This window comes from Rhizoctonia solani, chromosome 16 (genome assembly GCF_016906535.1).
Source record: "Rhizoctonia solani chromosome 16, complete sequence".
Taxonomy (NCBI): domain Eukaryota; kingdom Fungi; phylum Basidiomycota; class Agaricomycetes; order Cantharellales; family Ceratobasidiaceae; genus Rhizoctonia; species Rhizoctonia solani.
The window spans coordinates 819,004-834,149 of record NC_057385.1 but is presented as its reverse complement, the minus strand read 5'-3'; the positions used below and the strand labels follow the sequence as shown (position 1 = coordinate 834,149).

The 15,146-nt window shown below is 48.8% G+C and overlaps 6 protein-coding genes across 6 annotated transcripts; 3 read left to right on the top strand and 3 right to left on the bottom strand.

Moving 5' to 3' along the window:
* Positions 1–171: 171 nt before the first annotated feature.
* Positions 172–1,839, top strand: RhiXN_01485 (RINGv domain protein; the record flags this gene model as incomplete). Its single annotated transcript, XM_043321304.1, has 4 exons — positions 172–552; positions 607–739; positions 789–1,443; positions 1,494–1,839. 4 exons carry the CDS (start codon positions 172–174, stop codon positions 1,837–1,839), a joined length of 1,515 nt encoding a protein of 504 aa, XP_043187127.1.
* A 2,549-nt stretch (positions 1,840–4,388) lies between these two features.
* Positions 4,389–5,064, bottom strand: RhiXN_01484 (Core histone H2A/H2B/H3/H4; the record flags this gene model as incomplete). Its single annotated transcript, XM_043321303.1, has 4 exons — positions 4,389–4,476; positions 4,527–4,590; positions 4,639–4,921; positions 5,020–5,064. The coding sequence occupies 4 exons, from the start codon at positions 5,062–5,064 to the stop codon at positions 4,389–4,391; spliced, it is 480 nt and encodes a 159-aa protein (XP_043187126.1).
* Positions 5,065–5,821: 757 nt separating this feature from the next.
* On the top strand, positions 5,822–6,374 carry RhiXN_01483 (uncharacterized protein; the record flags this gene model as incomplete). The annotated part of the gene is made up of 2 exons (XM_043321302.1): positions 5,822–5,971; positions 6,069–6,374. The coding sequence occupies 2 exons, from the start codon at positions 5,822–5,824 to the stop codon at positions 6,372–6,374; spliced, it is 456 nt and encodes a 151-aa protein (XP_043187125.1).
* Positions 6,375–6,973: 599 nt separating this feature from the next.
* Positions 6,974–9,371, bottom strand: RhiXN_01482 (Serine/threonine-protein kinase; the record flags this gene model as incomplete). Its single annotated transcript, XM_043321301.1, has 8 exons — positions 6,974–7,413; positions 7,537–7,669; positions 7,737–8,453; positions 8,511–8,567; positions 8,620–8,715; positions 8,750–8,880; positions 8,941–9,074; positions 9,193–9,371. 8 exons carry the CDS (start codon positions 9,369–9,371, stop codon positions 6,974–6,976), a joined length of 1,887 nt encoding a protein of 628 aa, XP_043187124.1.
* Positions 9,372–10,051: 680 nt separating this feature from the next.
* Positions 10,052–10,404, bottom strand: RhiXN_01481 (uncharacterized protein; the record flags this gene model as incomplete). Its single annotated transcript, XM_043321300.1, has 2 exons — positions 10,052–10,212; positions 10,236–10,404. The coding sequence occupies 2 exons, from the start codon at positions 10,402–10,404 to the stop codon at positions 10,052–10,054; spliced, it is 330 nt and encodes a 109-aa protein (XP_043187123.1).
* Positions 10,405–14,329: 3,925 nt separating this feature from the next.
* RhiXN_01480 (uncharacterized protein) lies at positions 14,330–14,946 on the top strand (the record flags this gene model as incomplete). The annotated part of the gene is made up of 3 exons (XM_043321299.1): positions 14,330–14,589; positions 14,699–14,721; positions 14,777–14,946. 3 exons carry the CDS (start codon positions 14,330–14,332, stop codon positions 14,944–14,946), a joined length of 453 nt encoding a protein of 150 aa, XP_043187122.1.
* Positions 14,947–15,146: the final 200 nt, after the last annotated feature.

Sequence of the window (15,146 nt, the reverse complement as noted above, 5' to 3'; positions counted from 1 at the left end):
AGAGAGGGGTGAAGGCACAGGTTTAATAGGCGGATCGGCCTGGGGCGTTTTGCACGTGACTGCCACAAAAGCGGGGTAGATAGTGTCATCAGGGTCTGACTCTTACACGTTCAACCATACCTTTTTGCCTCGCTGATTTCCACATAATTATCGCGGTGGCCCTTGGTCACGATGGACGAACAACAATGCGACTCGGCCGGCTCAAGCTCAGCCGTTGAACAGCACCACTCTACTTACACCGAAATTAGGTCAAGGCGTTATGCCAGTGACGTTGCTGAGCGCATCATCGCCTCCTCGGACCCTTCAGTGCCGGAAGATTATGAACATGTCAAGGCACAGTCCGATAACGAGCCAAGCATCACCGAGTCATCCGGTCGCCCAGCTACTCCTCCGTTAGCAACCGATCCAGTGACGCCTGTACAAGAACCTGCGCCAGAGTCCGAGACCAAATTGCCCGAGGAAAGACAATGTCGTATATGCCTTGCAGGAGCAGAGGAAGAAGCCGAGCTGGGTAGACTCATTAGCCCTTGCCTATGTCGCGGTTCTATTCGGGTGAGAAATTCCCAAATCTTTCAAATGAATTGAATACTGATGGTATCTCCAAAGTATGTTCATGTAAACTGCTTGAAGCAATGGCGTGTCATGTCCCAAAATCGGAGTGCCTTTTGGTCCTGTCCTCAATGTGGGTTCAAGTACGCACTTGCTAGAACGCGAGCGGTGGGCCTTGCTAATTCGCCTGGTGCGTAACGTGGTTCGATGAGAGAGCTGAGTCAGTGACACGTTTCCAGTTGTCTTGAGTACGGCATCCGTGCTATTATTTACTATCATAGTTTTATTGTCGTCTTTTCTGGGAACGTATTTTGTCCCGGACGCCGAAGCCCTGAGCGAACCCCAAATGACAAACCAACGGGATTCCGATTCGTTTTTCAGTGCTAGCTTCGGTGGCGTTGTCATCTCGCCGTTCGATTACTACGCATATTCGTGGGACACGGCCAAAGACGTTTTCAAGCTGGCTGTGAAAACATTTAGCGATATTTCTGACCTTGAGGAAGAGTACGAATTCTGGAAGAAAGATGACGAGGAGCCTGACAGGAGTGATATCCTCGACGACAGCAGATATGAGAGTGTCCATACTTCGAGCAAGGGATTCAAGAGTACGGTCAAGATACCTCAGAAGACGAGATCACAGAAGAAATATCCAAAGCGCAAGATCCGCAGCCCTCCATCGCGATTCGAACGGTTTGTGCGATGGTTCATCTATAGGTTTATGACTGGCCTTGGCGTTGTTGGCATCCTGTCTTTTTTGAATCTCCTGTTTTCGGTTGGGTTGATTGCTCCTCTACGGTTATTTGGTGGGAATTGGACACGTGGGCAGCGAAGAGCAGCAGCAAACGATACTGCGACTCTACTCGTTTTCGTGGTGATTATTATTGGCGTGGCCAGGTACGCATATAATCATGTGCTGTGCTTTAAACTAACAGTTATATTTAGAGCAATTTGGCTTGTCTACAAACTTACCCGACACATTGCCCAACTCTTACTCGGCGCGCCGAAACCGCCATCCTCGAAGTTGGTCAAGTCGAAGAAGATACTGAGCCCGAGCCATGGGGTCCTTATCTTAGGCGTGTTTTCCATGAATTGCCAAATCGCGCGCGCGCGATCCCGTACCGCCTACTGCCGAGCATGATATTTGGTTGGATCGCGCTTGCACTTGTTCAAGGGTGGCATGCCGTGCGAAACTGGACGCGTGATGCTGTAGGACAGATGATCCAAGTCGGTCCTCAACAAGGGGTACCGGTGGTCGGGCATCAACGAGGAGTCTTTTTAGGTGATTGGTGACAGCTTGGATTTGCGCGTTATAATGGCACTTTTTGGACAATTTTCAGCCTCCGATAGTGTCTCCAAATGTATACTACTAGGCAAGTTCGTATGGTTCCCTAAACTTCGATAGCATAATGTAGCCACACGGTTCGCTGGTGGATCAAATTGGCCCCATTCACGAAAAGCTGAAGTATTCAAGTCAAACCAAAAGGTAGAACAAGTATTTCTCTCAGCGACCTACGAGCAATTCTGTTTGCACCGGAAAACGCCTGTGGATCGAAATTTTGAGGTAATGAACGTGTTCAGAAATTCAAAAACACGCCCACAGCCTCTCCAAGATTTCTCCACGTGACGCTGTGACTGTTACAACATACAGCCTTTGTTCAATACCTTGGCGGCGCATGTTGAACTTCAAGCTAACTGGCCACCAGGTTGGTACTATATTCCTAAAGCTCTAACTGCACCTAGTAATCAATATCTCTTTGGTCGAGCTAGATCAGCTTCAAAAGGAGTTCGCGCGAACGGGGCGATAACCTACCAATTCTCATTACAGAATACAATGAATCGCGTAAATAAGTTTAGTTGAGTTCATTTTGACTCACATAAAACCTCCGTTCCCAAGAGAATCCGAGCCTTGAAACGCCTCCTAGGTTTCAGATCCCTGAACTCGGAGCAACGGGCAAAAAACTCTTTGGCGGAGGATCAATCAGACCGTACTTGTTGAGTAAGCCATAAAGCGACAAAGACGCTCTCATTGAAAACCAGACAGCGTCCGTTCTATGCGCTGCGAACAAACCTATGCGCTGGGCGCATATATGCTGTACAGTGATACTGTGCGGAGAGTTGCTGATTCTATACAACGGTTCAGAATAATGTAAAAGATTAGGCGAATAGTAGATCGAGTGCTCTATTCAAACACTATGAGATAGAACGGCCGAATTAATAGCAGCATTATCAAAACAAACAAACCATCAGTAATTATTAGTTAACTAACAACGCGAAGGGCGTGGGACGCGCTTACTGTGTATAGCAACCATGTACAGCAACCATATGAGTAAGGATAAGCGCCAAAGCTCGATGAGCTACGGAGGTGAGCGGGAGGGGTTGTGTGATTGCCTCTGGAGGAGAAAAGAGCCCGAGGAAATCGCACTACATATCCACGACCCGTGAAATTAGCATATCATCAATCATGCCAACCCTGAGGTGCTATGGGTCACAGAGGTTCGTATTGGCTATAAGACGAGACAATTATAAGGGCAGTACTGTAGACGAACACATTGCTACGTGTATGAATAGAAGTAGCTTAGGTAAATTTAAGATGAATGAGGACCAGAAGTTGGACACTGAAACTTTTATACAGTCCAAATAGGAGCAAGAGTGTCGTGCACATAAATTGGTCACGCGGCATCACCTTTTAGATATATCTGGCTATGTGAACGAGGGAACCACACCAAGCCATTCTGCAAAACCGGCTGAAGCAAAGTGACTTATAAATCACATAGGAAACAATCAACCACATAGCATCACGTACATCCAATGATAGTCCGAAATGCAAGTGCCCTTGGTTTGATATTCAAAGCTGGAGCTAAATATGCGTATCAGGCATGGCTCTGGGTGGCCAATACATGCAGCAATGCGATATCATGCTGGAGAATTGTGCTTCCGCCTATTTCAGCTTTATAGTACTCGTTCAGACTTTCTAATGCGTCCAAGTTCGGTATATTTATTTGGTTATACTCCATTCTGTAGCCAGCAGCTTGTGTATATGACCGTTTTGTCTACTGGTAGAGTGTTAAATGAATAATCTCACAAAATTAAGCTCTGCATGAATTTTGCTATTATCTATTCAACGCCCACTGTGATTTCAACCACTTGTAGTTTACAAGCCGCATCCGAGCTCGGAAGCTGACAATATCGAAAGTCACCGATGTATCGTTTGTCATTCGTCATTTATTCTGAGATTGAACAATAGTACAACTTTCAAAGCAAAACAACAACGTCCGAAGAATACCAATACAAGTAAAGGGTCATAGCACGCGCAAATGCAGTAACATCAGCTGGGCCCGAAGCTATTACCCCTATTGAGGATTGGCCGAAATACCCGAATGACTGCGGTCAGAGACGATCTGTTAGTGGCGCAACCCCGGGGAGTATCATTAACTTCGAATTTCTTGACCCAAGTCATATCGACGCAATTCTCGTGATCATTCGTAGAAGAGATGGGATGTATGCGTCATAAACTCCACACCTGACCTCACAACTTTGCCACCAAGGTGCTGGCGACGAGCAACACCCCAGTTTCTTGATGCGAGTCTATTAGATGCATCCATCAACAGGAAGTCGCACAGAAATAGATGCCTCTGCAGCATCGGATGATACAAAGCCAGACTTAGGACCTTGGAAGTTGTACTGGAATCCCATACATTCATCAAACTCAAATAAACATTCATGAGCTTAGATACATGATCCGGCTGAGGAAGAGCGAATCTAGGCTACAAACAACAGAATACGCCGAGACCATAATAGGCAGAATAGAAAGATGTCCTTGTGCACCAAGAAAGTACAAATTATAAACTATAGGTGCATAGGATCGAGTCTACAAGCCTAAGAGCGTTCACCACGGAGGCGGCGAGCAAGGGCAAGTCCTTGGGTTGACTACAGAAAAACGTTAGATAGACCCACAAGGCAAGACATAGTGGGCATACATAGTAACGCGCTTGGCATGGATAGCGGCCAAATTGGTATCTTCGAACAAAGACACGAGGTAGGCTAAAAGACATCATAAGCTTGAGATCACGAAGCACACTTGTGACTTACCCTCGCTAGCCTCCTGGAGGGCGAGGACGGCCGATGACTGGAAGCGGAGGTCGGTCTTGAAGTCTTGGGCAATCTCACGAACGAGACGCTGGAAGGGGAGCTTGCGGATGAGCAACTCGGTACTCTTCTGGTAGCGGCGAATTTCACGAAGAGCAACGGTACCAGGGCGGAAGCGGTGAGGCTTCTTGACACCACCAGTGGTCTGGGGCGCACTCTTACGGGCTTGCTTGGTGGCGAGCTGCTTGCGAGGAGCCTTTCCTCCGGTGGACTTGCGAGCGGTTTGCTGTATACACAAATCGAATTATTGTCGGTCATTGTTTGTAGTATTTCCAAATTTGGAAGGGCGGGATTTGTGTGGCAGTGTCGTGGCGACGTCGGGACGGATATCGATGACGGATTGAGATCGGAGGCGCCGACGACGTGCATAGCGGAGCGGTGGGCGGATCGGTCGGAAGCGCATCGGAAGCAAGCAAACGATCTCGTTAGTATGCCAGCTCAGACGATGACAACGAGGCAAGCCACGACAGCGACGGCCCAGCGGGCAGTGGCAGTCGTGGAAATAATGTGCATAGAGAGACTACTGACCTTGGTACGAGCCATTGTATGAGTTTATATAAAGATTTGAGTACGGAAAACGACGCTGGGGCAGCGGGTGTAGGTTACGGGGGTAAAACTGGTGGTAGTTGAGAGCAAGAGACAGAGGCTCCGTATTTCGAACAAATTGCACCGTTGTCTCTCGCGCAACACTCCCACTGCGACCTGGTCTGTGCGACTCCGCCCATCCAATCATCGTGAAATCATCCGGCGCTTGGGAATCTGCCGGGTCACTGCCACCGGTATCGGCTGTCTCAGCAGAGTTAGTCTCACCATTGTCTCTACCTTACTTTTAGCATGTCGCCCTGGTATACAATGTATGCGTCGGAGTTATCAACGGTGGTGTATGCGGGAGCATTATGTACGTGCCCCTTGCATATCCCAAAGTGCATGTTCGCAGGCGCCAAAACAAAGGACATTGATCGATCTAACTTCGACACATAACACACGTTCGGCCCTCGTTGTTGACTTTGTCCGTCCGTGAGTACTTGCCGAAAATATATACCTCCGACCCCGACCGGACACTGTCAATAACTTCTCCCCCTCTCTTGCCCGCTTGCACCCGAGTGTTGCTCGTGAACTACCGGCCATGTCCCGTCCATCTGCCTCTATGTCGACTGTCAAAGGATTCTCTCTTACCTTTGATGACCTCGCTGCGTTTACGAACCATGTGCTCTACTCTCCTCCTCCTCCGCTGCCTACTTCCACACGGGACACTCCGAAAGTTAGTGAAGCTCGGGTGAGTACCGGTTGCAACTTCCATTCCCAGTCTGCTCTTTCGTCTCAAACTTCCAGAGTCAAAAGTTTGTGTGACCCGACTAAATTCCTGTATACAGAAGCCAAATCACAACCGCATGACTAGTGCATTTGTAGACCCGGAACAACAACGATCCAGACATAAGCACTCGGCGTCGTCGATGAGTAGTACCAACTCATGGAAGTCATCCCATTCACCCACTTCTCCGCACAATCGGATCGGATCGTGGATTCCGACTTCTCCTCAATTTGTTGACCACCCCCCTCGTCGATTGACCGAACGCGAACGGGCCGCACTGGCAAACTATACCGAGCCAGAGATGGATATTACTGATATGGCAGTCTTGTGTCGCGATCAGAGGATGAGCTTCGAGTCTCTCCGATGAATGGTAGCGTGTGTGCGTATCAGTTTTGCCTGAGATGCAAACACATACACTCGGATGGATGCGATGCTTCGATTCTTTCGACCTCTTTCGACGCCGCGACCGTGGCTCACAACCTTGCGGGACCGGAAAACACCGATTTCAATTCACTTCCATGTACCTGTTCCCATTGCCCCTCTTCGAATTTGCTCTTGAAACGCTTCGTTCTGGCTGTACCATCACTACTTCAGTAACAAATACGTCCCATATGAACAATCCATTCAAAAGTGTTCATTCAGATAACAAAATACTATTGCCAAGAACCACCAACCCACCAAACCATAGCCAGAGCCTGTATCAGCGACCCCAGCCAAAAGAAAAAAGAGGCAAATAAAACCGAGAAAAGAATAGACAAGAAAACAAGGGGAGGGGGGACGGGCATGTGAATCATAGAGTAGGCTTGGGTTGTAGAAAGTGTATGTACGAGACGTTGGATATTGCATATATCACACACAGGCACAGAACTACGCACGGAAACCAGGTGCGCAGAGGAACAAACAGAAAATCGTAACAACTATTATAGTTTCAGCCAAGAGCAAACAATCTAAATGCATGCGATGCTCCTACTCGTTACCACCCAGGAGTGCAGCTTCGTCGACGGGTCTGAGCGCATCTATCGCGGCTGCTTCATTCAGTGCTTGGACATCTTTTTTGAGGTCGCGAGGTCCGCTCGGTCTTCTTTGTGAGCCAGACTTGGATTTGGATTTTGAGCCCGACCCAGTTGTACTCCTGGATGAAGAGCCAGCCCCACGTGTACCAGAACGTCCACGTTCACGGTCCCGCTCAGCTTTGATCACATCAAGCTCGCCCTGTACCACAATGCCATCGAGCCAAGGGTGATTCACCATATCAATTGCACGGGCACGTTTGTCGGGGTTGAGATGCATCATTGGTGTGAGGAACGACGCGATCAAGTCCGAATCGGCACGCGATAGAAGATACTTGTCATGCAAGACAGATTCCATAGGCCAGAAACGAAGTTTGTGAATATGTCGTAGCTCGCCTATTGAAATAACGAAGAATTTGTCAAATCAAACGAGGTGGTATGAGTGTCATTCTGAGAAATACGGAGATATCGGAGAGGTTGACTTGCCTTTTCGATTGAAAAACTCTGCGCTGTATTTACCCGAGAATGCGATCGACTTGGGGACCTCGCCCAATAACTCAATAATTTGCGCGATGTGGTCGTCATCCTTGCTGTACTTGGTACCAGATTGAGGGTCGAATAGGTAATCACCACCTGTAAGCAGCTCGAAAATCTGCGGGGTCGCGACCAAGCTGTCAGTTTCGGGAATAACGTCCGGCGCTCCACCTATGGACACTCACCACACACGCTGCACTCCACACATCAGCACTGGTCCCCCATTTCGCACCTAGAATAACTTCCGGACAACGGTACTGCCGAGTTTGGATATCGTCGGTGAAATGATGGTCTGTCCAGCAAGCGTTGCCCAGATCCGCAATTTTGACGGTAATCCGTTCTGCGAGTGCGGCGGGATCTAAAGGTAGAGAGTTATGCGTCTCGGGTACGGGAGATAATGACCCGTCGTCCGCTGCCACTACCTGCGCCTTGATCGTGGTAGAATCATGGGGCGAAGGTGAACTGTTACTCTTCCCGTTACTACTCCTTGGAGTAGGTTGTTGTGGGCTGTGTAAGTCAGCAGGCGCGTTGCGGGTGAGCAGACTGGGGCCCGCAGCAACAGTCGGTTTGGTGACAGGGGCGGGCGGGTCCTGCATGCTTACTCCACCCATCGCACGCTCGACACTATCGGTCTTGGTTTCGGACTTGTCCCGATTGCCGTTAGTTGCCTCTTTTTGCTTGTCCCTCTCGTCATCATCACCATTGATGCGAGACATCCCGAACGCCCATTTGTCAAACGCTGGGCTAGTGCCATAACTTGACGAAGGGGAAGGTAGGGGCTGGGAACCAGTGATGAAGATGGACTCGGAGCGAGGTGTCTGATTTCCACCACGACCACGTGAAGGGGGCACTCCCACAATCTTGGTTGGTGCCTGGCTGTTTTGTGAAGATTCGAGTTCGGCCTACGGAAAGTTGGTTAGAGTATGTCCGAGTTTGATGAAGGTCCGAAGATGACTGACCTGAACCACAGCTTCTACATCGTCTATGCATATTAACACGTTTTCTGGCTTCAGGTCCTGAGATGGATCAAGTTAGCATTAGTCATGGGCGCGGATCGAATTTTCGTACAGTATGGATCACGCCACATTGACGATGCATATAATCGAGGCCGAGTAAGATTTGCTTTGATATCTGCTTCACGAGGTGCACGGGAACACCCTTTGCCTAGGAGCGCATATCCCATCATCAGAACGGGAACCTCGGATAATGCGGGAAATCTACTCGCCTGGTGTCGCTTGATGAGCCCTAGGAGGTTCTCGCCAAGCACTTCAAACACCATGCAAACATGGTTGCCGTTCGGGCCCTTATGGCGGAAGTGATCTAGGAAGCCTGTAGAAATGTGCCCAACTATGAGCGTGCATTCATGGGCATTTGACAGAATGGGCATACCTATCACATGTCTTCGACCGGGATGGTTGGCATCTCCGCTGATGAGTCTTTGCAACAGCTTGATTTCATCCAGAGCTGTCTCGGTATACCGTGGGGCCGACTTGACAACCTTGAGCGCGACGTGACGACCTTGCCTGTGAGAAGGGACGGCATAGTCAGACCCTGCAAAACTCCAACGACACAGAAGAGGCTGCTCTCCGAGTTGGGGCATAGCTTCGCGGAGCAGACTCTTACCGGGGAAATAAGACTTACTTGGAATCTTTGGCCAGCCAGACCGTACTAAAGTGACCCCAGCCGAGTTTCCGGACCACCGTATAGCGGCCATCGCTAAAAGTATCTCCGATTTGAACTGGATGGTAACCACCTTTGACGTAATCTTCCCAATCCTCTTCGTCTTCAGTCATGAGGGAGCCTGAGCGTACGGATGACATTGTAATGGAAGAATAGGGGCGGGAGGCGAAGTGGGATAAAGTCGTTTGTTGCAAAGGTTCAAACGCAAAATATGTGCAAGAGGCGAGTTGACAGGGATTGGGTATTCATGCAGAGTGGGTCGTGTTTGCACGTGAGCAATCGATTCGCAGAGAAGGGCCGATTGGGTAATGACCAAGGTGGGATTCGTGTTGAAGAGGATCACGAGAATGAATTGCGACGAGGTCGCAATAATATCGATGGTCGAATAGGAGACATCAATTATGTGAAGTTAAAAACCCAGTTTATGGGACCGGGCCGGATCATAGACAAGTAGACAAAGAATCGTCGATTGGCCGATGGAAAGGGACAGACGTGTTGTGCGGTGGTTTCGCGGTTAGATGTGGACATCGCGCCGAACGAGTGCGATGGGCATAAGATATATAAAGCAAATACAGTTAGCACGAAATTCAATGCAAGCATGAAGAGGCAACGGACAATACTAATGCAAAGGGGGAGGGGGATTGGATAAAATTAAGATAAATGAAATAAATCAACTGAAATCCCAACGAGAATGAGATCTCAGGCCCGGGAATGAAACCGAATGAAATCTGGGAGCTAGGGCTAAACAGCCGCAGGCTAAGAGGGGGTAAAGTAGGAAAGTTGGGGCTTAAGGCCGCGCGAAACTCGAACCAAAAATTGATTATGCCGAGGCACATCGCAGCATAGCGCGCACAGAAGAGTATGCACCCGATTCGCTAGGCCGAATTCGGGCGAGATAAGACATGACGCAGAGGCGACAGGGTGAGAAGTAGGCCCGAGGCTCCCAAAGATAAGAGACAAATTGTGCCAATCCGAAAAACGCTATAAATGAGCGAGGCACGCACCGGTTCCAGACGAGTTGGTTACAGAATTGATGGGACTTGGAAGTACGCTTGCTCCGGCCAATGCGGCCCCGCCGCCCGCTCCTGCTAGTCGGTCATATACACTTGGCTTAACTGCAACAGGCACAGCCCCAGGCGTCTTGTGTTTGGGTGAAGGATTGCCCTTGTTCATGGTCGTACACGGCGTGGACGTGGTCTTGTCGAAAAAGCGCTGTAGAGAGCGCGGATAAGAGGCGGTGTGTGGAGGTGGAAAGATATAGGTGACGTCGGAAGTCTAGAATTAGGCGTTGTTCGGGTACACTACGGCGCTTCTAATAGGCCAAATTAGGAACAGACTGCTTGAGCAAGTCGGCGAGGGTATTGGAGCTCTTCAAGTCAAGCTGACTGTGGTCGTCGACGCTGTGTCTTAACGGGGTCAGGCTGCATGCAATGCCTATCCCGCCATTTGCCCAATTGGCGTTGGTTGCTAAATCCGATTTTAGTCCGGTCAATTGAACACGTTCCCCGGTTTCACGCGACAACCTTAATTCATTCGAACGTGCTCGCGTCTAAGCACCGCCTAAACCCTCAGACACGTTGTAAATATTCCCCGCCCCCAGTACTTCCATCGGCCCTGTACCGGACCGATCGTCCAATCCTACATGCTTTCAGGCCCAACAGTTCACGAGTCGAATTCAATCGGGGAATCGGTACGCACTCCGCGAGACTTCGATGACCTCGCATATACCCAGAAAATCCTACTCTACAAATGCGAAAATCTCCACCCCCACCTTCCCCATACTCACCTGAGCGATCTCGTGATGCTAGATAATCAGATTGTAGCGACGCGCGCAAACGGCACACGCCATGCACACACGTATTTTACTTCAATAGGTGGGGGAGCTGGGCATGTTGACGTCAAGGGGAATCATCTTGACTAACTCTCCATTATTTAGTTGAGGAAGCATCCAGCAGAACGTGAGAGAGACTCTAGTAACATTAGACTATTGGGGTTCGTGGTCCGTGTGGTCAGGGGGGCTGATTTACACCCACAATTCCTATGACGCTTCGTACCCACGGTAATACTTGACTAAGCAGGTGGTCGGGGTTAATTTGTTTCCCAAGGCTACATCATGACACGTGATGCTTATCAAACACTACTGTGAACCCTGTTGACCGTGGTCCAAGCGCAATCGGTATGAATGCCCGCTGATTGGCGGAACTTTGTTATCGCGGGACATTTGAGATATGTCTGGATAAACTGTATACTCTCCACGTACGCGCCCAACACCTTTTGTTTTGGGCGTACTTCGAGGCTAGATATCTTCTTTGTCCGCCGACATTCCTTTTTCTGCTTGGCCGAACAAATGTCAACCACGCAGCCCACGAACGACAGCTATGAAATATGTCCTTCCTATTTGGGCCTACGAAAAAATGAGATCTGGTCCTCGATGAGTGTTGTCATAGCGTGATGAACGAGCAATGTGATAGGCCCAAGCCCATTTACCTCCGAGATGCTCACTTGCCTATGCTAGGCGCCCAAACCTTAACCTACGAAAAACACTACAACACTACAGAATCCTCCCCTCATCACAAACGTTTGTTCGCCCGTTTCGTCTGGGTGGCACCAGTACGTCTCAAAATAGTCTTGCGTTTACTCATTTAGTACACACGTAACGATGCATTTCTTACATCACGGATCGAACCTTCCCTTGCAAAGCCGGCAGCTAGTTGACGCTGGCCAAAGTCGCGATCAGCGAACCAAACGGGTTATACTCATCTGAAGCTGAATCATCGGTCTCTGGAGGCCTAGACTCATAAATGATATCCGCCCCAGATACAGGTCTAATCACAAACGCCAAGCTATGGATGAACCTCGACTTCCAAAATCAAAGTGAGCACAATCTCTTTGGTGAATTCGTTTGCCAAAAGGGTGCATTTCCTGTCATCGGTGAGGTAACAGATACGGTCAATCCGTATCAAGTAAGTATCTGATACGTACTAGTGGGGATCGAAAAAGAGGGCACATGGTTGACTGCCCAAGTATGGGATCCATTAGAAGAGTACTAGTTCAGCTGCAGGAACATCCGCGAATGATATCCCATAGGTTGAAATCGAACCCTCAGTTGCTCCCCACGAATCTAGAATACGCTCAGTTTATACATTAGGTCCATTTCAACGTGTTTGGCAAGTTTGAGTTGACGGCACGTAGATACACCGATCACCTCCATATACAGGTCAACAACGAGCTCCAAGCATGTCTTGTGCGTCGTTTCGGCGCTGGGACCATGCCTGATGACTTCTGAAAAAAGTTTACACGAATACCGGTTGATACGGTTGTAGGTATTTCGAGGACATTTTGGGGATGGATAATAGCTGAAATGCACTACAAAAAGATGGTCACATTGTACGTCTCAGAATCGATATTTCAGATGAATTCGATAAGACTATGCGCTCAGTCAGTAATATTATCTATAAATCAGGGCCTGAAGCCAAATGGTAATCTTTCAGCTCAAGATAGCGAGCAAACGCAATGGGCTTGTCATAAAAATTACAGAATTCGACAGCACGCCGGTCTACGGCTACCGCGACGAATTATTTGTCCATACCTACTAAGCAATGTACCATAGCGTGCCGATCGAAGTTGGGAAGTACTGCAGGAGACCAAACGGTAGTCTCGTTGAGGCGTGTCTCGCTGAGGTATGTACTATTTTGTATTATTTCTGGGGGCGACTGAGATACATCTGCTGTAGACCGTGACAGGGCTCGTGGAACGCTATAATCGATGTGGTAAGCCAGAAAATGTTTCAGATTGGCATTCAATCCCAAGGCCGACAGTTGTATGGTGGATCTGTATTCGAGGACCAATAGGCTCGATTGCATGCTCGCTTGTTGTTGTCTCTACGTGTGACATACACACGAATGACTACTTAATTGGTGATACTTACCCGCATGTAGGCCAAAGTACAACATAGGTCCAGCTGGTCAAGTATAATCAGTCTATCGAGTTGCTATGTCAAGTGGTAAGTCCTAATCCATACCTGCAGCGATGATCCTTGGCTGATCGCCGCCTCGCCGGTACCAGGCTGAAAAAATAACGGTAGGTGAGGACAAGTTAACGTTTAGGAACAGAGCTGAGATGAAATTTGGACTGATAGGCTGTCTGTGCACAACTTAACCAGAACGGACAAATCAATGTGAATTGATTAAATCGAGATGCGGTGAGGCACTGAAACATCGGGACTTTAGTATAGTGATATCCGCGTTCGTTCTGATGGCACCTTGTCGTTGGTTTTTCGTACTGAGGCTTTCTGCTTGTGAGTGCATACTTTGTTACGTACTGTTCTTTCGCTTGATGATTGTCTAGGATGAAGATGTCTTCAACCCGTTCCTGGACGACGGACACAAGATTAGTTGGCCCCTTAAGGAGCTATGCCATCTTCTACATGAGCCCTCCAAACAGGGACTAGTGCCAGAGGCCGTAGCCGCATTGCGAAAGCACGAAGGCCATGGGACTAGATTGCGGTTCGGAGGATAGCCAAAAACGTCCGACTCCGACCTTCCCCAGAGAGCAGGGTGTTGAGCTCTCACCCATCGCGCAAATGGGTGACTGCCCCTGGAAGGATCGTATAATGACTGTTTTTGTGCGGCACGAATCCGACAAATACTTGAATTCCATGGTCAAGTTTCCCAGGTCAATCATAGAAAGCTACGAGAGTCAGTATTTAGTGTCGTTTAGAACAGCCATGGGTCGTCGACAAGATGAATGATTTAATTTCCATCAAAGCAGGATGAAATTCGTCTCTTACCTGCCCAACAAGATGGTTGGGAATAGTATGTGGCGCCACAAAGTTTCAGTCGACCAATCGATGAAATCTAACCCATTTTGTATCCTAGCTTGTTCTTTGAACCATGGGAACTTATAAAGTCGATAGCACTCTGCTGCGGGTTAGTACGGCTCGAAGGGGGCAAGTGGGCGAAATGGAAAGTCGTTCTGAAAAAGGCAGCACGGAAAAAATAACATCTACGCGAGGAAGATCTCGGGGTGGGTATGTCTAAATAAAGTTATTTGTTTGACATCGCAGCGTGCTGATACGACCCGCGCGCATGCAGTCGCCATGACCGAGGTCACGATCAAACTTGATGTAGAAGATGTGCCCGAACTCGGCACTCGCCCTATATGCTTTCCTCGCCGTAAGTTGAGCGCAGATACCTCATCTCGCCAGTTTTGGGGATTCTCCAGCTTCAATCAGGACCGACTTGGGCCTATTGGGTTTGCCTTACGCTACAGCGAGCCGAACCAGCGGGGATGTATTATATCCGAGTCGCTATTCCCGGATCTGCCAGACTATAAGCAAAGTTCTATTGAGTTGCAAACGTACGCACCGGAGCTTTGTTTGTGCTCGATGACCCAATTCAGGAGGTGTTTAGATGTGTTGTGATGGTACTAGCACGCACCACAAAAGCTAACAGTTTCTCTCCGACAGGAGCATTCAATTCGTGAATATAGGTGACGATTGGGATGTGAAGATTCAACCAGAGCGAAAACTAAATCGTTGGTGTAGACAGAGCCGAAAGTATCCCGATGAAGTGGAGCGGTCAGACTGAGAGCCAGGCCATGAATAAAGACATCCAGTTCTTGTTTTGGCATTACCTCGGAAGACATGAACTTACTGGGATCAAACAGTTGTACCACCTTCTTGACTTCGTTGTACATCCAGCAGCTCCTCTATAACCCCACCGATGCCCATTGACCTTCGATCGTTCATGCAAAGTATCCACCCACCACGATCTATTAATCTCCACCCCTAGGCCTGCTCCACTGTGACGACTACCTCAAGGCCGAACCAGGGCTTCATTATCGGGAACATGGCGCAATGTCCATCAACACAACACCACCTTGACACTGGCAGAAGCATTGACGTTGACGTTGAC